The sequence below is a fragment of the Phyllobates terribilis genome, unplaced genomic scaffold (assembly GCF_046119375.1).
Source record: "Phyllobates terribilis strain yellow unplaced genomic scaffold, ASM4611937v1 Scaffold_5__5_contigs__length_657084704, whole genome shotgun sequence".
Taxonomy (NCBI): Eukaryota; Metazoa; Chordata; class Amphibia; order Anura; family Dendrobatidae; genus Phyllobates; species Phyllobates terribilis.
In genome coordinates, this window is record NW_027362765.1 from 411,981,113 (window position 1) to 412,003,327 (window position 22,215).

Genomic DNA, 22,215 nt, shown 5'->3' on the forward strand with positions numbered 1-22,215 from the left:
AAGCACAAACACTCAGCACCTAACTGCTATGAGTGTAGACAGATGTGCAAGAGACGTTCGTCTGTGAGGAGCGTTAACCCTGAGGATATAGTCACAGCAGAGACAGGCGGCGCTCCCCGCATATAGATCACCGCGAGTACGGCAGAGACAGGCGGCGCTCCCCGCATATAGATCACCGCGCGTACGGCAGAGACAGGCGGCGCTCCCCGCATATAGATCACCGCGCGTACGGCAGAGACAGGCGGCGCTCCCCGCATATAGATCACCGCGCGTACGGCAGAGACAGGCGGCGCTCCCCGCATATAGATCACCGCGCGTACGGCAGAGACAGGCGGCGCTCCCCGCATATAGATCACCGCGCGTACGGCAGAGACAGGCGGCACTCCCCGCATATAGACCCCATGTTTTTTGCTCAATCAGACCACCCCACCCCACAACCAGCATACATTCCTGGAGAGCTCGTGTACCCCACTGCAGAGTAGGTACCATCATGCCATGTATGGATAATCCCAACGCTTAACTTGCTGATCTGTGGGGGTCTGACGACTGGGACCTCCAGTGATCAGGAGGACGGGGCTCTGAAAGACCTCAGCTTTCCACTTATTGCCTACGGCTTGGGTGGAGATACATGTGTGGTCACTAGTCTCTTCCAATGGTGCATTTCAGCGCTCCGTTCTTGGGATTATCGGGGGTCCCAGCAGTGAGAACCCCACAGATCTGCAATGTCTTTCATTGATCAAGCCTATGCAAGCATTACAGTAGTTGCCCAACCAAAACATAACGCTTTGAGGCCCCTGGGAAAAAATCAGATTGCTCCTCGGTCCTGGCTCTTGGCACACGTGGCAAAAAGTCGGTTCATAGAAAGCCGCAGACAGACAAGCATTTCCCAGTGTCCTGATCAAAAATGGGGAGTACTCTTTCATCGTGTCATAACCACAACGGACATTAAATTCACGCCGTCCGAGCAGGGGCTAGGCAGTCATTATATAGAGGGGGCACGAGATACCACTAAAGGGCTATAAAGACCTGGCACTGTAGAAAAGGCCACCTAAGGAACACTCGTCAGTTATCAAGGGACTAATGGTGATAAGCAGAACCATCGTGTACTCTGTAACCCTTTCGAGGCATGCGTCAATTCTATGGTTCACAGTTTACTGTAAACGCTGTAAAATCCCGCCATCCTCTCTTACCCACGCATGCGTTCAAGAACAGCCAGTCTGTCTTCCTCATCCGGTTCTTAATTTGCTTCAACTTCTTGAGGTCCAGTTCCAGCTCGTCCTTGCTGCCCACCGCCCCCGCTAGCTCGATCCTTTGGAAATCCATCTCAGAATCCCGCTTGGACATGGGTGGTGAGCGCCGCTGGCCATTGCCGCTACTGCAGCCGCTTCTCCAGCGAGCCCGGTCTTGCTCATTAATAAGAGAGGAGGCCTCATCTGTGTCTGCCAGCTCTATGGAGTCCATGTTGTTGGGGGAAGGATGATCGCAGACGACACATTTTTTGGCCTTGGCACCGTTCTCGTACGTACAAGCAGAACAAGTCCAGTGCTGACCTTTAATGTTCAGTTTATTGCGGTCGTTATATTCCTCGCACGGGTCGACGGGGCTGGGGACAGATCGCAGGCCTGATCCTGAGGATTGTGGAGATTCTGTCGGGCTACGTGTCCTGCGCTGGGACAAACACTGCGTGCATCGGATGGCCCTGGGCCAGTTCAGGTAGGTGCACAAGTGGCAAGACCACTTACTGCTGTTTTCCATGCTAAATGAGGTTTTTACACGTGGTCTGGCGCTGGAGTCAGGGCAAATCAGTGGACTTCCCCCGCTCCTTTCTATAGTACCCACGTTAGGGGCGCTACTTTTGAATGGTTCTTCTGTGATGATAGCGCCACTGGGTCTCTGGGCACGACACATTGTGCACTTGATAGCAGACGGCCAATTCTCGTAAGTACAATATTCACAAGCCCACTTTATGCCATGCTCCGTCATGGTGACACTCCCAGAGTTGGACAATGGTGTCTGTCAGGAAGCTGAAAGAGGGAAATGCAAAGAGAGTTAGAAACGGAGGAGAAAAAAGTAAGAAAATTGCAACAAACCGGCATCACACAAACAGAAAAAAAATAAAATAAACAACAATATTTTTAATAAAATAAATTAGCTATTTTATTATAAATTTAAGAAAAAAAGAATTATTATAATATATATTTTATACTAGAATAGTATTAATAATGTCTAAAAAGCCAACCGGTTTGGATGTTTTGTGACTTTCGCATTGGAAGAAATAGGATTTGTTCACTCGGAGGTGGTTTTTTGCCATCACATGGCAAAAACAATGCTTTTTTTACAGCAATTCTAAATATCGCAGCAAACATGCAGACAATCTCTTACTATTTTTAATATAAAGATTTCACTTCCAATTACAAGGGGATCTATAGAGAGATTTGGGGCCTTCTCGGGATGGACCATAAATTGGTCAGAATCTGTTCTGATTCCCTTGGACGATAAAGAGATCTCAGAACCAAGTCGTTCTTTCATGGTCCCGGTAGTCTCAAAATGTAAATATATTACAACAGACAAAAGATTAGATCCCTCTAAACCTGAGTCCATTGGTAATTAGATGCAGAAATAAAGTTGAATCATGGGGAAATTGTCACTGTCAGCCTTGGAAAGGATGAATCTTATTGAAATGTGCCTTATGCCTGCCATCCTTCATGTATGGAAGAATTCTCCAATCTGGAATCCCAAATATTGGTTTAGGAAGATGCATAACATTTTGAGGGACTTTGTTTGGAAAAGGGGTACACCCAGGATTAAGTTGGGGAAACTAAAGCTGCCCAAAAATATGTAGGGGGTTTGGCTTTGCCATGCACTTGGGTTTAATTTCCATCTTCTCAATTTCAATATTTTAGAGGATGTTTTTTTTTTTTTGGAGGGGCTACATGCCTCAGTGCTAAAATTTATTTGGGAGAAGGGTGGGTAATTTAGTAGAACTACTAGTCATGCAGGCTTAAGTCCAAGCCGGGTGCTTCCCGACTTTAATTCTGGTCCATAAAATCTGGGGGGCATGTAAGAAATGGGAGAATATTCCAAGTACTCGCCCATCTAGAATAACCCGTTTGAAGGAACTACATTTGGAAGGTTTTGGTGAAATGGAAAAGGAGGGGGATTGAGATCCTTACATCAATTATATAAGGAGGGTTATTTCTGCACATTTGAGCATTTAAAAAAAGACCTTTAATCTGCAACTCTGATTTCTTCAAGTATCTACAATTACGGAACGCGATTAGAGCTCAGGAATCCATCACCGATCCTAGCCCCCTCCTGGAATGGGGTAATAAATATAAAAAAATACTAAAGGCCTCAGATCCTTCATGTACAATTCCTTATTACTAAAATCCTGGGAGACCCTATGGCTTTAGTTAAATCCAGGTGGGAGAGGGATTACATTTTAGAGAGTCACCAGGAAAAGTATTGATAAATACGACTCAAAGAAGATCCCAAATATTTCTCCTTCACAGGGTATATAAAACTCCAAAAGTGATATACAGGATGGGCCTCAGGACAGATGATTGAACAGACTTGGTCCATATGTTCTGGTCCTGCTCACATCTGGTTGGGTGGTGGGAAGATTGATTTGTGGGAAGATTGAAAGTTGAGATATCTCTTAGCCCTAAAGTGTGTGTGTTGGGATATGTGGGAGATAATGGGAATTCATCCTCACTACAACAACCGGCTATAGCTACAATACTGTATCAAACCAGAAAGACCATAGCTAAACACTGGATGGCAAGAACTGCTCAGTCAGTGGAAGAGGTTGTGAGCTGCTTAAATACCACCACTCTGATAGAGAGATTATTTATAAATATATATATATATATATCCAGCAAATATATCGGATATACATAATATATCTGATCTAAATAATATATTACATCTAAAACAGGGGCCATCAGGAAATTTGGTAAACAGTGGGGGGAGATTGGAATAAATACCCAGCGGTAGTGTCGGAGGTACTGGCAAGAGATGACATAATTAAATTCTCCTTTAATAGTGACCTAGTATTTCAGATATGAAACAGCTTACTGTATGATTCTCATGTCTAGATATAATATTAAAATGTGAGTTCAGATGGGTGAGCGGGAAAATTGGGCATGGTGTTCTTGTCACGAAAAATGAGATAGATATATACATATATATTCAAAAACAATGCATTTTTGCCAAGATAACAAAAAATAAATAAAAAACAGCAACATGTGGATGCAGCCTTAGGCTGACTGCGATCGAAGCTGTATGGGCATCCTTACAGATTTTACTTCTCCCCCCAGCATCGCTGCCCTTTATAAGCAAGAACTGACAGCTGCTCTGGACACATTATTAACTTGTCGCTTCTGAAACCAAATGACTGCAGGCCTGAAAAACCAAACGGAGGAAGAGGAGTATAAAGGACATGGAGGTAGCAGGACGCACAGCAGGTTTCTAAGGTATTTTACACTTCGAGCTGAAAAACAAAGGAACCAAGAAGTAAAAAACCAGAACTTACATCTGAGAGCTCGGATTCCTGATGAGCGCAGTTTGACTTTATTTAGAAGCATTTCCCACAACTATTCCAAACTCTGGAACAATAGACTAAATAACGTGTCTGTGAGGCCGCGCCGAGCCCAAACATCACAGATCGCAGCTCCGCCGCCAGAGAATGGAACAAAGTCCACGCACAGAAATATTACACGCCGGCTTGTACAATATCTACACGGCCAACTAGGGCAGAGGTGGCACAGCGGGAAGACTCCGAGGCTTCTTTTTATAATCCTAAAACTAAATCATCATCACTTGGGCAATACGCAGACATGCCATTATTAGGACCCCCACCTTTGCAAGAATGAGAGAGGTTACATCCCACCAGACTCTGCATATTCATACATAGCTGAATATGAGATGTGCAAAACCACACATGTCCTCTAGGGGGGAGCATTCACTGTGACGTATAGGCAATCTAAGAGGGGGGCTTCGCTCAGAGCAGCATCGGCACCTCCCTCCATATTACTACCCGCACATGATGACTGTCAGCCCCCAGCTGTAGGTTTATCGTAAACCAGAGGAAAAGGAATCTCCAGCCGTGGAAAAACTCACCGCTCAAGATTTATTTTTGTCCAGAAATAGGCCGAGAGTGACAGGCCGAGAATAAATTTCTGGATTCTGATGTAGTATGTCACCGTGTACTTGTACACAGGCGTCCGTGCCGTGATCCGCACCCTCCAGTAAAACCGGAGCAGTGAGATTAAAAACAGTCCAATTACATGGGAAGAACAAGAACAGAAGACAAGACTGGAGGGGACAGTCATACTTTACTAGATTCCTTAAAGGGAACCTGTCACGTTGTACATGCAGTCTGATCTGTGACGAGCACGGTATAGAGGAGGAGAAGAGGAGCCCAAGGATACATCAGAGGAGCGGAAAAGATTCAGGTCAACTTGTATTGTATTCACTGAAATCCCTGGTGTTTGTGTGTGGGCGGTCCCACTAGTGACTGACAGTCCTCCCTGTATGACTGCATGCAGACTGTACGAGTCCAGTGGGCGGTCCCACTAGTGACTGACAGTCCTCCCTGTATGACTGCATGCAGACTGTACGAGTCCAGTGGGCGGTCCCACTAGTGACTGACAGTCCTCCCTGTATGACTGCATGCAGACTGTACGAGTCCAGTGGGCGGTCCCACTAGTGACTAAATCCTCCCCGTATGACTGCATACAGACTGTATATGAGTCCAGTGGGCGGTCCCACTAGTGACTGAATCCTCCCCGTATAACTGCATGCAGACTGTATAGGAGTCCAGTGGGCGGTCCCACTAGTGACGGACAGTCCTCCCCGTATGACTGCATGCAGACTGTATACGAGTCCAGTGGGCGGTCCCACTAGTGACTGAATCCTCCCCGTATGACTGCATGCAGACTGTATACGAGTCCAGTGGGCGGTCCCACTAGTGACTGAATCCTCCCTGTATGACTGCATGCAGACTGTATACGAGTCCAGTGGGCGGTCCCACTAGTGACTGAATCCTCCCCGTATGACTGCATGCAGACTGTATACGAGTCCAGTGGGCGGTCCCACTAGTGACTGAATCCTCACCGTATGACTGCATGCAGACTGTATACGAGTCCAGTGGGCGGTCCCACTAGTGACTGAATCCTCCCCGTATGACTGCATGCAGACTGTATACGAGTCCAGTGGGCGGTCCCACTAGTGACTGAATCCTCCCCGTATGACTGCATGCAGACTGTATACGAGTCCAGTGGGCGGTCCCACTAGTGACTGAATCCTCCCTGTATGACTGCATGCAGACTGTATATGAGTCCAGTGGGCGGTCCCACTAGTGACTGAATCCTCCCCGTATAACTGCATGCAGACTGTATAGGAGTCCAGTGGGCGGTCCCACTAGTGACGGACAGTCCTCCCCGTATGACTGCATGCAGACTGTATACGAGTCCAGTGGGCGGTCCCACTAGTGACTGAATCCTCCCCGTATGACTGCATGCAGACTGTATACGAGTCCAGTGGGCGGTCCCACTAGTGACTGAATCCTCCCTGTATGACTGCATGCAGACTGTATACGAGTCCAGTGGGCGGTCCCACTAGTGACTGAATCCTCCCCGTATAACTGCATGCAGACTGTATACGAGTCCAGTGGGCGGTCCCACTAGTGACTGAATCCTCCCCGTATAACTGCATGCAGACTGTATACGAGTCCAGTGGGCGGTCCCACTAGTGACTGAATCCTCCCCGTATAACTGCATGCAGACTGTATACGAGTCCAGTGGGCGGTCGGTCCTACCAGTGACTGACAGTCCTCCCTGTATGACTGCATCCAGACTGTCAATCATTATTAGGACCGCCCAATGGACTCCACACCAGGGAATTCAATAAATAAAATAAAAGTCCGGTGGGCGGTCCTAATAGTGTGACAGTCTGGATACAGCCATGCAACGAAGACTGTCACTCTCACTTGACTCATGCATAGAAACACAAGGGATTTTAATGAATAATAATGGGAACCTGTCACGTTGTACATGCAGTCCGATCTGTGAAGAGCACGGTAGAGAAGGAGAAGCTGAGCCCAAGGATACAGCAGAGGAGCGGAAAAGATTCAGGTCAACTTGTATTGTATTCACTGAAATCCCTGGTGTTTGTGAGAGTCCAGTGGGCGGTCCCAATAATAATAATAATAATAATAATAATAATAATAATATTATTATTAGATTTATGGAAACATTTCCAAGAACAATGTATATCAATCTGATCAGCTCTTCCGGCTCTATAACATCCAGCATATAGATAGATAACATTTTCAACATGACAAGTTCCATTTAAACGCTATGGATGCATAGACTGAAAAAAAAAAAAATGTATTTTAATATTCTATGTTGAGTTTAAAAAAAAATAAAAAAAGTTACACTAGGTTTCATCAACCTGCAATCGTTCTATATTTTAGCCCCCCTGATATTTGGTCTGGATTTCTCCCTCTCAGCCTCATGCAGTGTTTGCCCTCATCGCATTACATAGATACATAACCTGAGAAGAGGTGCATTTATGCCATATTTGCAAATGGTGGTTATTTTCCAGTGTTTATTTTTTTCTGCAGCCAAAACTTTCACACGCGACAGTAAATAATGCTACGTATAAATAGTGGGGGTTTTATATGCTTTTTTTTTTTTACACGTATGTGTATTTGTTTACAGTACATGTTAATAAAGTTACATTCATTCAGCCAAAAAAACACAGCACAAATGTAATGATTTTAAAAAATGCTGCAATGCTCAAATTCAGTCGGGGAAAAGAGGGGAAAAAAAAAAAGCTGTGTGCGCACAAGGTTTCTGATATCTCATAGCTTTTGCTAGTACTGTAAAAAAACACAGCTTCTTTTCGGCAGAAAAAAAAACAACAAAGCAACGAAAAAGCCACATGTGAACATAGCCTTACACTGCACAATTATGGTGAAAGAATGTTCCTAGGAAAACTACACACAGATTTAGCCCCATATTCATCCAGACCCACGTTGTTCACAGTGAGGGGGCATGTTGGAGTTAGACGCACCAGATTCATTAAGTTCAGGGACTGGAGTAAGATTTCTGCCGCAAGGAGCTGTGGCATCCTGCCCCCCAAACTGGTGTGAAAATGCCAAAAGCTGCTACATTTTTGAACAACTCTGCATTATGCAAAGATTATGAGATTTATGTTAAAATTCTGGCTTAATCACTTTGATGAATCAGGGCCTTAGTCTGCCCTCAATGAAGTATTGGCTGCTCCCCCTTTCCGCTCCACATTCTGATCTGCTGTTTGCCACCCCCCTTCATTCACTCAGCGTTGGACAGTAGTCGGGACGGTAGTGCAGAGTGAGCCAACAGATCCAGGTGCGCCATGTTGTCAGATCTATGTCAGATGCAGCAGGACAATCCGCCACCTACAGAAGTTGCACAGTCTGTACATCAGTATAATGGGTATGACTTTTTTTTTTGGCATTTAAAAAAAAAAAAAAAAAAAAAAAAAAGTCATCCACCACATATATTAAAATAAAAGTGCATCCATTATGGTTTAATAAAATTTAAATAGGGAATAGATACTCAGCTACCACACACCCATCGCTCCTCTGCACTTGTCCCCCAATTCTCCTTTCTTCCAGTCACCCACTGGAAAACTAAGGGATAGATAGATATTTTAATAGACCCCCACAGGCCAGATTTCATGCAGCAGGCAAACCCTTTAAATTTTGCAAAGGAGGAATTAAAAATTCCAAAAAAGGAGTAAATTGCCTTTAAATGCTAAAAGAAAACATATGCCATAACATATATTAGGTTTCATTACAAAGATAGTTTCCTGGTGCGCTATTACTGCTGGCACGCTTCCTGCAGTATCCTGGCGTTTCCGGCCAGCCTCACAGATTTTACATTGTTTCACCTACTCCTTCCCTGCATTAAGTGGCCATGCCGCGGCTTCCATTACATCATATATATAGTGGTGTAAGCAGCAGAGAATATTTACAGGGTGATCCAACAGTCCAAGACGTCAGGATTCCCAGGCACCTTATACCCAGTAACACTCCCTTGTTGGAGATTTTCTTATACAGCTGGAAGTGCCCGGTGCCCGCCAACCACCCTACAAGAGAGGAGTCACTTCTGTGGATACATTTTAATCCCTAGGTATAAATAATGTGATGTCAATCATCTCCAAATGCCAGGGGGATTTTGTCCCACAACATTAGTCAACAAGCTAAATGTATGGTTAGTGGGTAGGACCGCCACCAATCATAAGAACGGCGGTCTTAGAATGGAGTTTTAATGAGCATCTGTGACCACCACTCCATTAATGTCTATGGGACTGCAGGAACGGACATAGATGCATGTTGGGGACCCCGGACCTCCGTTCTTATTATTGGTGCGGGTCCCGAAAGTCGGAATTCCACCGATCAAACATTTACCACATAGGAGTCATTGGATTAACCCCTTTAACTTCATGCAAACAATGAGATTCCTTCCGAATCCGTGCCCCAATATTCTCTCGCTCTGCAGTCCCAGTATATAGCGGAGGTGCAGAAGTGGATTGCAGAAAGTCAGATTTCTGGGTGATCAGCAGATATCGGACCAGTTCTGCGACCACATACACAATGAGCGACCACCTATACAATGAGCGCGCTGTGAGCAGACTGTGGCGAGCTCTTGTTAGGTTGTAAGAGGCCTGAGAAGGAAGGGCGGACCCCTGCGGCTGCTGCTGGCCGAACCAGACTCCTATAAAGCTTGTGGTACTCAGGTTACATTGTTTGGGAGCATAAGCAGAACGCAAATTCCAGAGCACAGATACACAGCAAGCCAGCAGAGAGGGAGCGGAGGCTGCGAGTCATGTGCAAGTAAGACAGCAGGCCATAGTAACCCAGCAGCAGGAACTGTTATATAAGGGAAGGTTCACTAAAAGGTTAACCCTGCTTCTATTTATTCCCTAGATTTAAAGGGAATTGTCACCAGGATCAATAACCCCTGTATTCTGCACTACAAGGGGATGTTCCAATGTTTAGGACCCCCACTATGTGCTAGACCTGACAGTCACTCTTGTAAGGAGCCATTCATGTCAAAGCCTGGCGTGTAACATTCCTCTGCAGGCGACCACTAGAGAAGCTGGACCATGTAACATTACCCCAACAGGCACCCGCTAGAGAAGCTGGACCATGTAATATTACCCCTGCAGGTGACCACTAGAGAAGCTAGACCATGTAACATTACCCCTGCAGGTGACCACTAGAGAAGCTAGACCATGTAACATTACCCCTGCAGGTGACCACTAGAGAAGCTGGACCATGTAACATTACCCCTGCAGGTGACCACTACAGAAGCTAGACCATGTAACATTACCCCTGCAGGCGACCACTAGAGAAGCTAGACCATGTAACATTACCCCTGCAGGCGACCACTAGAGAAGCTAGACCATGTAACATTACCCCTGCAGGCGTCCACTACAGAAGCTAGACCATGTAACATTACCCCTGCAGGTGACCACTACAGAAGTTACATGGTCTAGCTTCTGTAGTGGTCACCTGCAGGGGTAATGTTACATGGTCTAGCTTCTCTAGTGGTCACCTGCAGGGGTAATGTTACATGGTCTAGCATTACCCCTGCAGGTGACCACTACAGAAGCTAGACCATGTAACATTACCCCTGCAGGTGACCACTACAGAAGCTAGACCATGTAACATTACCCCTGCAGGCGTCCACTAGAGAAGCTGGACCATGTAACATTACCCCTGCAGGTTACCACTAGAGAAGCTAGACCATGTAACATTACCCCTGCAGAAGCTGGACCATGTAACATTACCCCTGCAGAAGCTAGACCATGTAACATTACCCCTGCAGAAGCTAGACCATGTAACATTACCCCTGCAGGTGACCACTGCAGAAGCTAGACCATGTAACATTACCCCTGCAGGTGACCACTACAGAAGCTAGACCATGTAACATTACCCCTGCAGGTGACCACTACAGAAGCTAGACCATGTAACATTACCCCTGCAGGCGTCCACTAGAGAAGCTGGACCATGTAACATTACCCCTGCAGGTTACCACTAGAGAAGCTAGACCATGTAACATTACCCCTGCAGAAGCTGGACCATGTAACATTACCCCTGCAGAAGCTAGACCATGTAACATTACCCCTGCAGAAGCTAGACCATGTAACATTACCCCTGCAGAAGCTAGACCATGTAACATTACCCCTGCAGGTGACCACTACAGAAGCTAGACCATGTAACATTACCCCTGCAGGTGACCACTACAGAAGCTAGACCATGTAACATTACCCCTGCAGGTGACCACTACAGAAGCTAGACCATGTAACATTACCCCTGCAGGCGTCCACTAGAGAAGCTGGACCATGTAACATTACCCCTGCAGGTTACCACTAGAGAAGCTAGACCATGTAACATTACCCCTGCAGAAGCTGGACCATGTAACATTACCCCTGCAGAAGCTAGACCATGTAACATTACCCCTGCAGGTGACCACTACAGAAGCTAGACCATGTAACATTACCCCTGCAGGTGACCACTACAGAAGCTAGACCATGTAACATTACCCCTGCAGGTGACCACTACAGAAGCTAGACCATGTAACATTACCCCTGCAGGCGTCCACTAGAGAAGCTGGACCATGTAACATTACCCCTGCAGGTTACCACTAGAGAAGCTAGACCATGTAACATTACCCCTGCAGAAGCTGGACCATGTAACATTACCCCTGCAGAAGCTAGACCATGTAACATTACCCCTGCAGGTGACCACTACAGAAGCTAGACCATGTAACATTACCCCTGCAGGTTACCACTAGAGAAGCTAGACCATGTAATATTACCCCTGCAGAAGCTGGACCATGTAACATTACCCCTGCAGAAGCTAGACCATGTAACATTACCCCTGCAGGTGACCACTAGAGAAGCTAGACCATGTAACATTACCCCTGCAGGTGACCACTACAGAAGCTAGACCATGTAACATTACCCCTGCAGGTTACCACTAGAGAAGCTAGACCATGTAATATTACCCCTGCAGAAGCTGGACCATGTAACATTACCCCTGCAGATGACCACTACAGAAGCTGGATCAGTTGCAATCATCCGATCTCTGTGCCAGCTTCTTTAGGTCACAACTTTTGATTACTGCTGTCCCACTTGCTGGTCTATTAAATCTAGGATTTTAGTTTAGTTTACTCCCCTGAAACCCACCGTCCTGTCTGCTTCTGATCAAATGCCATGTGTATATTTTTTTGGGATTTTATGCCACCATTCCCATGATGCCTCAGTACAGAATTATGAGCCAGGATCATCCTTTCCTTATAAAACAAAAAGCAGACTTCTCTCTATGGGAAAGTTGAGATGACTGTAGCCATGTTTTCTCATCTGTATTATGACTGCTGGTCTCACGACTTGTACCAACAGCCTCATATGAGCAGATCATGAGACATGCGAGTGTAATATGGACAAGAACACGGCACACGTTTATCAGTCCGTTCAGGGAGAATACATAGAGGAGTCTATAGAGCTCGGCAGACAAGGCCCTGAGAATACCCTGCATTATTGTCTCCGCGTCTCCTGCACATACACACATAAAATTCTTTGCCCTTCTTTCCCAAGAAACGCCCTGCTCGGCTTATGGCCCCCTACATCCTGGTTGCCAGACCGCAGCGGCTTGTGCTGAGCGATGGAGCAGTGATCTCAATCACTGATACCCAAATAGAGACGGGAAATCAGCAGGAATAGTTTCCTTGCACAAAGAGGTAAAAGGAAACAAACTTTTCAGTAGCAACAAGAAAACTATGAATTGGAAAACTCCTGGAAGCACAAAGTAATCTGACCTGCTTGCTGCAGTTACTAGCGCTCCTATACACCGCACCCCAGGGCTTAACCCCGTTACCTTGCAACACCAAGAGGCGGCAGAGACCAACACCTGCCCAATCCCCCCCCCCCCCCCCATTACAGTTTCCCTTCAAACCCCTAAAAATATGCTGAGATTTAGTTTCCTTATATTTCATCTTTTTGGGAGACAAAATCAGCACTTTGTGAAAATGATGGTAACTTTATTTCATAAATCAATAAAGTAACTTTGTAATACATCTGAGAAATCTGCTTCCTTCTCCTCCTGCACTGATCTCCCCAATTTCATGGGTAAAATTCGCCATTAGCGAAGGGAGATCCCCCCCATTCCCCCCCCCCCCCCCAATTACAGAGATAGGAGATGACAGTTAGTACCTTTAAGATTCTATGGCGACGGAAAGAACTGGAGGCAGACACAGACATTCTGCTGCAAGTTCTCCTGAAACAAGTTACCATTCTCCATAGAATCTTATGAGCACCAACTGTCATCGCCTCTCTCAGTAATGGGAAAGACAGATTTTATCTGGCAATTAAGAACAGAGAATGATTGATGAGTGCAGGAGGAGAAAAGTGGATTTCTCTAATACGAATCTATTACAAAATTTCTTATTTCACGTGTACTTGGAGGGTGGGGAGGTACGGATACTTTTTAAAGGAGCCCTGCAAAAAGTGTAACATTCAAATTTGACATGCCCCACTGTTCAGTCACCTGTCAGGGGAGGGTTGGGAGGCCTCCATGTACAATGGATCGTCAGTGGGTTCAGCTGACCTTCATATAATGTCCAGATCTACACTGTACACGGATGATGCTATAGAGACAGTACACAAACAACAGAAGCAAGAGTCATTGTAACCAGGGCCAAGGAGTGAGGTAGGTGCGGAAAGTAAATAAAAAAAAACACACATACACACACTTATTTTGCAACTTTTTTTAGTGCTAAAAGTCACAAAATTGCACAGAAGTTTCAGGTATACTCTACAGTTTAAAAGTTTGGGGTCATTTAGAAAGAAAAGCATTTTTTTTTTTCAATGAAGCTAACATTAAATGAATCAGAAATACACTCTATACATTGTTAATGTGGTAAATGACTATTCTAGCTGCAAACGTCTTGTTTTTATTGCAATATCTACATAGGTGTATAGAGGCCCATTTCCAACAACCACCACTCCAGTGTTTTAATGGTACATTGTGTTTGCTAACTGTCTAAGAAGGCTAATGGATGTTTAGAAAACCCTAGAAAACCCTTGCACAAATATGTTTGCCCAGTTGAAAACGGACTGGCTGATTTTAGAAGCTATAAAATTTACCTTCCTTTGAGCTAGTTGAGAATCTGGGGCATTACATTTGTTTGTTCTATGAAACTCTCAAAATGGCCAGAAAAGAGAACTTTCATGTTCTTGTTCTTAGAATTGAAGGCTATTCCATGGGAGAAATTGCCAAGAAACTGAAGATTTCCTACAACGGTGTGTACTACTCCCTTCAGAGGAGAGCACAAACAGGCTCTAACCAGAGTAGAAAGAGAAGTGGGAGGCCCCGCTGCACAACTGAGCAACAAGACAAGGACATTAGTCTCTAGTGTGAGAAATCGACGCCTCACAGCTCCTCAACTGGCAGCTTCATTAAATAGTACACGCAAAATGCCAGTGTCAACGTCTACAGTGAAGAGGTGACTCCGGGATGCTGGCCTTCAGGGCAAAGTGGCAAAGAAAAAGCCATATCTGACAGCGGCTAATAAAAGGAAAAGATTAATATGGGCAAAAGAACACAGACATTAGACAAAGGAAGATTGGAAAAAAGTTTTATGGGCAGACGAATCAATGTTTGAGGTGTTTGGATCACACGCAAGAACATTTGTGAGACTCAGAACAACTGAAAAGATGCTGAAGAGTGCCTGACGCCATCTGTCAAGCATGGTGGAGGTAAAGTGATGGTCTGGGGTTGCTTTGGTGCTGGTAAAGTGTGAGATTTGTACAAGGTAAATGGGATTTTGAATAAGGAAGAATATCACTCCATTTTGCCATGTCATGCCATACCCTGTGGACAGCGCTTGATTGGAGCCAATTTCATCCTACAATAGGACAATGACCCAAAGCACACCTCCAAATTATGCATGAACTATTTAGGGAAGAAGCAGGCAGCTGGTATTCTATCTGTAATGGATCAAGCCAATCCACCTTGTGGGAGGGGCTTCAGGGGGGGGGGGGGGGATTTCTGCAGATTACCTCAGCAAATTAACAGCTAGAATGCCAAAGGTCTGCAATGCTGGAATTGCTGCAAAGGAGCATTCTGTGACCAAAGCAAAGTTTGAAGGAGAAAATTAATTATTTCAAATAAAAAACATTATTTCTAACCTTGTCAATGTCTGGACTATATTTTCTAATCATTTTGCCACTCATTTGATAAATAAAAGTATGAGTTTTCATGGAAAACACAAAACTTTTGAACGGTAGTGTACATAAAATAATTCTAGACGGAGGGGGACTGGAGTAACTTTTTGCAATGCCGCAAATGATGATGCAAAATCAACTGGAACATCTAAACTGCCCACAGTAGCAGAAAAAAAATGCACAAAATAGACACATAAGAATATGGTGTTTAAAAAAAAAAAACCAAAACAAAACACATTAACAAAGGACTAAATGGAAAGAGGAATAATAAATACGGTAATATTTTTATTAATACACAAATACAATAGTGAAATTGGGCCAAAAGGGTCTGTAATAAAGTACCATCTACGCTGCACATGGAGCAGTTATATCAGTGCGTTGTGTGGCTGAAAAAAACTTTCTTCAGAGGATCGCTCTACTTTATCAGCAGTCTCTCTCTACTGTGGACGTGTAAGGGCCATTTTTTCACTTGCGCTATTGAGGGTATTTGCAAACGACATCTTTCACGTGGGTTCCTCTTCGAATCTGCTTAAAAAAAAAAAAAAAAAAAAAAAAAAAACCCTGCCAAAATGAATTTAGTGCACAGCAATGTCAAACCAGTACCGCTGTGCACATGTTTTGACATTGCTGTGTGCTAAGTTTTGTTACTTTTAAATCTCTTCAGGGTTTGGAAACTGTTAAAAAGAAGTGACCTGTTTATTCTGCAGACGGCATCCGCCACTGTAGTGTAGGAAGAGAGAAGCAGGATGGACCCGGGACCCCCTTCCACTAAGCAGAGTGCCCCCGGCTGTGGCACTCGCTGCAGGTGAAATATCTGGTTTGGCAATGGCTTTCCCTTGGGGTTTCTGAAGCCGATCCTGGTTACTCAATTGATCATCTAGTAATCTTTAAAAAAGGAGTTTGCCAATGAAAACTTTTCTACCCATTGATAAGTGTGAAATCACTGGGGGTTCCACAGATCACCAGAGCAGGAGCGCACAGTCACAGTGCCCGGTGATCCAGCATGTGCATTAGCACTGCATTCAATGTCTGACTGGAGACAGAAGATTGCTGTACAGTCAGCCCCACAGATAGTGGGGTCTGTCCACATACTGGACATGGTCCTGCACCCCAACCGAAAGAGGACTTCCCTCCGAGAAAAGTTCATGTCAGCGCCACTAATATTTGAGAAGATTCCAATGTTTGGTGCAGTCAGTCCTTGCACACAGATCATTCTCCTCTGGATGGACAGCGATGACTAAACCCTGATCCAAGCAGGATCCATAATGAGGAGATGAGCGCTCGCCGCCTTCCTATTTAGGTCTGCACTATAAAACCTCCGCTTTTAAAGTTGGTTCTTGCACTTATCCATCCAGCGCCTGGGGATCTGGTTTTCCTTTTTAAGGGCAAACATCTCTGTTTTATGCATCCAGACAGTGACAGCTCCCAGCCCCAGAAACGAGTCTCCGAGCGCGCGGCTCCGGCTCCCAGATGTAGGGCTGCTGGGACGCATCAGTCACCCACAGCTGCTATGGCAACGTGTGATGACATCATGATGTAACTGGAAGGCATGACAATTCGGGGAACATATATGCTAGGTCAGCTCTCCATCATTAGGATCATTTCCCGGGGATCTAGTGTCAGCTGGCTTTCACAATAATACTAAAAAAAAAAAAATCCTGAGTGGTAGAGGGGTCTCCAAAATTGTAAAACCAGAAAAAGAAGAGGGCTGGCTGGAGCTAAAAGGCACCAAATAAAGGAAAAAAAAAAAAAAAACACAAGGACATAGCGCCATCCGTGTGCAATGGCGGAGTCTGGTATTGCAGCTCAGCTCCAGCGAGGTAAAAGAGTTGTAGTAACTCCACTGGACAGAAAAACTTTTTTCTGATCCTGGTCAGTCCCTTTAAACCAGGGATATCACACTCACAGAGGGCCAAAATCTAAACACTAAGAAAAATATAGGCAAGTTTTAAAGGGGTTGTCCAGTGAAAAATTATCTATCGAAAGGAGAGGTGAAAACTTCTCGCAGGTCCTGGCAATCTGACCCCCCACCGATCAGAAGAACAGGAAACCTTTATCCCCAGCAGTGCACGTGCGCCACTGTCGTTCATTGATCCCCTATGGGGCTGCGCTCTGCTTTTTCTTGTGGCCGCAATTTGAATGAATGGAACGATGGTGACTGGGACAAAAATGCCCCATTTTGCTGGGGAATTAAAAAATAAAAAAATTGCTACTGCAATTTTAAAGCTTCTAAAGTCCTAGCAAACTAAAAGGACATTTTACAGATAGTGCTGATGTAAAGCAGACATGAAGGAAGTGTTATTTATTGACACTATGTGGTATGATGATCTGGATTAAAAAGGATAATCAAAGTTTGAAAATTGCTAATTAAAAAAAAAAAAAATTTAAAAAAGGGAACTCTGAAAAAACCATGATGCGTGAACATAGCCTTAAGGAAAAAAAACCCGCACTCTGTTAACCATCTGGATGCCATAGTCACTGCAACTAAGATTAAACAGTCATGATCAGTGTGCCAACACCAATCATGAGCGATGCGGCCGAGTGTCAGCTGTAGTGTACAGCCGACAGCTGCGGCATTTTGACCTGGGCACAAATAAAGAAACTGGGGGTGGGGTTAGAAGAGTCAATATAGTAAGAAGGAATAGAGGTACAGAGAGATACATAAAATGCATGTACATTAATGCCAGAAGCCTCACCAACAAAATGGAGGAATTAGAATTAATTTTGTTGGAAAATAATTATGACATGGTAGGGATATCTGAGACGTGGCTGGACGAGAGCCATGACAGGGCAGTTAATTTACAGGGCTATAGTCTGTTCAGAAATGGCCGTACAAACAAGCGAGGGGGGGGGGGTGTTTATATGTAAAATCATCCTTAAAACCTGTCTTACGGGAGGATATATGTGAATCTAATGAAAATGTAGAGTCCCTGTGGGTGGAGATAAGGGGAGGGGGAAAAAATAATAAATTACTGATAGGGGTTTGTTATAAGTCTCCAAAAATAATGGAAGTAGCGGAGAATATCCTCGTAAAGCAAATAGATGAAGCAGCGACTCAAGGAGAAGTCATTATTATGGGAGACTTCAACTACCCTGAAATACATTGGGGGACAGAAACATGTAGTTCAAGCAAAGGTAATAGGTTTTTGACAACTATGAGAGACAATTACCTTTCACAACTGGTTCAGGACCCAACAAGAAGGGGGGCACTGCTAGACCTAATATTAACCAATAGGCCAGGCCGCATATCAAATATACGAGTTGGGGGTCACTTGGATAATAGTGATCACAAAATAATAAGTTTTCATGTAACCTTTAATAAGATGTGTAGTAGAGGGGTTACAAGGACACTAAACTTCAGGAAGGCAAATTTCCAACGGTTGAGAGATGATCTTAGTGCAATAAACTGGGACAATATCCTGGGACATAAAACTACACAAAGCAAATGGGAGACATTTATTAGCATCCTGAATAGGACCTGTGCACAATATTTACCCTATGGGAATAAACATGCTAGAAATAGGAGGAAACCACTGTGGCTAAATAGAGCTGTAAGGGGTGCAATAAGTGCCAAAAAAAGCATTTAGAGAACTAAAGCAAGTATGTAGTGATGAGGTATTAAATATACTCTGTAAAAACCAAATCAAGGCAGCAAAGATTGAGACAGAGATTAAGTAAAAATAATCCCAAAATATTCTTTAACTACATAAATAGTAAAAAACTAAAAAATTATAGTGTTGGTCCCCTTAAGAATAGTCTGGGTGAAATGGTGGATGAGGATGAGGAAAAGGGGGTCTGGCTTTTAAAGGGTTGCTTTTTAAGGGGCTAAAAATGAAATATGCCAGAAGTGACCAGAAGGTACGGATAACTATCTACTATTTGTACTTAGATTCTCTTTCTCCCTTACACTTTCATCATGCTTACATATGCCCTAACTGTTTTTGCCCCACTAATCCTCACTCTCCTTCGCTATCCCCAAACCCCAGCACCCTCTAACCAAATCATCTCTCCTTCCCTCCTACCTCCCCACCTAACCTCATCTACAGACCTGCTCCTCAACCTCAGATCGTTCCTACCAAAAACATAACACAAGCCGGACACTCTCCTTCTCCCACCTGCTCTCCCTCTCTCTGCTGGCAACATATCTCCCAATACTGGACCCCCACAGCTTGCACCTTCCACCAATTCCCCCACCTACCGCATCAAACCAACTGCAAACTACCACAACCTCTCACGCAAAACCGGTCCCCCTGACACCCACCCCGCTGCTCCCTCTCTCTGGAGCACTGTAGAATGCATGCTCTGTCTGCAACAAGCTCCATTTTGTCAACGACCTCTTTACCTCTCGTCATCTCTCCTTCCTGGGCATCACATAGACATGGCTGATACCCTCTGACACTGCCTCCCCTGCTGCGCTGTGTTACGGCAGCCTCCACTTCACCCACACTCCTCGCCCTGGAAACAGACATGGTGGAGGAGTGGGTCTTCTCTCTAACAAATGCACCTTTAGCCCTACTCCTCCTCTTCCCTCCCTTATTCTCCCTTCTTTTGAAGTCCACTCTGTCCGCATTTACTCTCCCTCCAACCTCCAAGTGGCTCTCATATACCGACCTCCGGGCCCAATCACTGCCTTTATTGACCAATTCTCCTCCTGGCTTCTTTACTTTCTCTCGGCTGACATCCCCACGGACACTCGCCAGTCAGCAGCATCCAAACTCTTGTCGCTTACTTCATCCGTTGGACTTACTCAGTGGTCCTCCTCAGCCACCCACACACTAGACCTGATCTTCACCCGACTCTGCTCCCTATCTAACCTCACAACCTCCCCCCTACCCCTATCTGACCACCATCTACTCACATTCTCATCCCTGTCTGGCAGCTAGCACACCCCCGCAGAAACCTTGCACATCTAGACACTCACACAATCTCTGACTCTGTTCTACCACTGACATCCATATCCTCACTCCATGACACAGACAGCGCCACCGCATTCTACAATGCCACTCTCGCATCAGCTATTGACTCGGTCACCCCTCTTGTGCATGGCAGAGTGCAACTAGTCAACAGGCAACCCTGGCACAACAACCTCACTAAACAGCTTCGACAAGCGTCCAGGGTTACGGAGCGGCGTTGGAAGAATACACGTACTCAAGATGACTTCACTGCATTCAAACAAGCAATACTCGCATTCAAATCGGCACTCGCCTCTGCTAAACAGGCCTACTTCACAAACCTCATATCCGCTCTATCCTACAACCCCAAACAGCTACAACCCCTGGCAAAAATTATGGAATCACCGGGCTCGGAGGATGTTTATTCAGTTGTTTAATGTTGTTGGAAAAAAGCAGATCACAGACATGGCAAAAAACTAAAGTCATTTCAAATGGCAACTTTAGGGCTTTAAGAAACACTAAAAGAAATCAAGATTAAAAATGTGGTACTCAGTAAGGGTAATTTTTTTCAGACCAAGCAGAGGGAAAAAAAAAATTATGGAATCACCCTGTAAATTTTCATTTCCAAAACTAACACCTGCATCAAATTAGATCTGCTCATTAGTCTGCATCTAAAAAGGAGTGATCACACCTTGGAGACCAAGGAAATGCAGTGGATGTTGTGTATATGGACTTTTCAAAAGCTTTTGATACGGTTCCACACAAAAGGTTGATACATAAAATGAGAACAATGGGGATAGGGGAAAATATATGTACGTGGGTTAAGAACTGGTACAGCGAAAGGAAACAAAGGGTGGTTATTAATGGAAAACACTCAGACTGGGTCTCAGTTAACAGTGGGGTACCACAGGGGTCAGTATTGGGCCCCCTTCTTTTGCACATATTGATTAATGACCTTGTAGGGGGCATACAGAGTAATATTTCAATATTTGCAGATGACACTAAACTCTGCAGGGTAATCAATACAGAGGAGGACAATTTTATATTACAGGAGGATCTATGTAAACTAGAAGCTTGGGCTGATAAATGGCAAATGAACTTTAATGGGGATAAATGTAAGGTAATGCACTTGGGCAGAGGAAATAAAATGTATAATTATATGCTTAATTGTAAAACACTGGGCAAAACTGTAACTGAAAAAGACCTGGGTGTATTGGTGGACGACAAGCTCACGTTTAGTGGCCAGTGTCAGGCAGCTGCTGCAAAGGCAAATAAAATAATGGGATGCATTAAAAGAGGCATATACAGTGCCTACAAGTAGTATTCAACCCCCTGCAGATTTAGCTGGTTGACACATGCGGAATTAACTTGGCATTGTGACATTTGTACTGTAGATCAGCCTGGAAGTGGGAAATGCACTGCAGCAAAATTTTTTTTTTTTTTTTTTTTTTTTAAACGTTAAAAGTTAATTCAGAGTGTCATTTATTATTCAACCCCTCAAACCACAAGAATTCTGTTTGGTCCCCCTAAAGTATTAAGAAGTAGTTCAGGCACCAAGAATAATGAGCTTCACATGTGTGGATTAAAGATCTTTTGCCAGCCTTTTCTGACTATTTAAGACCCTCCCCAAACTTGTGAACAGCACTCAGACATGGTCAACATGGGAAAGACAAAAGGAGCATTCCAAGGCCATCAGAGACAAGATCGTGGAGGGTCACAAGGCTGGCAAGGGGTACAAAACCCTTTCCAAGGAGTTGGGCCTACCTGTCTCCACTGTTGGGAGCATCATCCGTAAGTGGAAGGCTTATGGAACTACTGTTAGCCTTCCACGGCCAGGACAGCCTTTGAAAGTGTCCTCCCGTGCCGAGGCCAGGCTTGTCCGAAGAGTCAAGGCTAACCCAAGACAACAAGGAAGGAGCTCCGGGAAGATCTCATGGCAGTGGGGACATTGGTTTCAGTCAATACCATAAGTAACGTACTCCACCGCAATGGTCTCCGTTCCAGACGAGCCCGTAAGGTACCTTTACTTTCAAAGAGTCAT

General features: G+C 44.8%; 1 protein-coding gene across 2 annotated transcripts in view; it reads right to left on the minus strand.

The window, feature by feature from the left end:
• Window positions 1–22,215, minus strand: part of ZRANB1 (zinc finger RANBP2-type containing 1) — a 49,558-nt gene that overhangs the window by 13,670 nt on the left and 13,673 nt on the right. For both annotated transcript variants that reach the window (XM_073685133.1, XM_073685132.1), the window contains exon 2: window positions 1,191–2,024. In XM_073685133.1, the coding sequence (XP_073541234.1) occupies window positions 1,191–1,983 (793 nt within the window). In that variant the 5' untranslated portion in view covers window positions 1,984–2,024. The remainder of the gene's footprint in view (window positions 1–1,190; window positions 2,025–22,215) is intronic.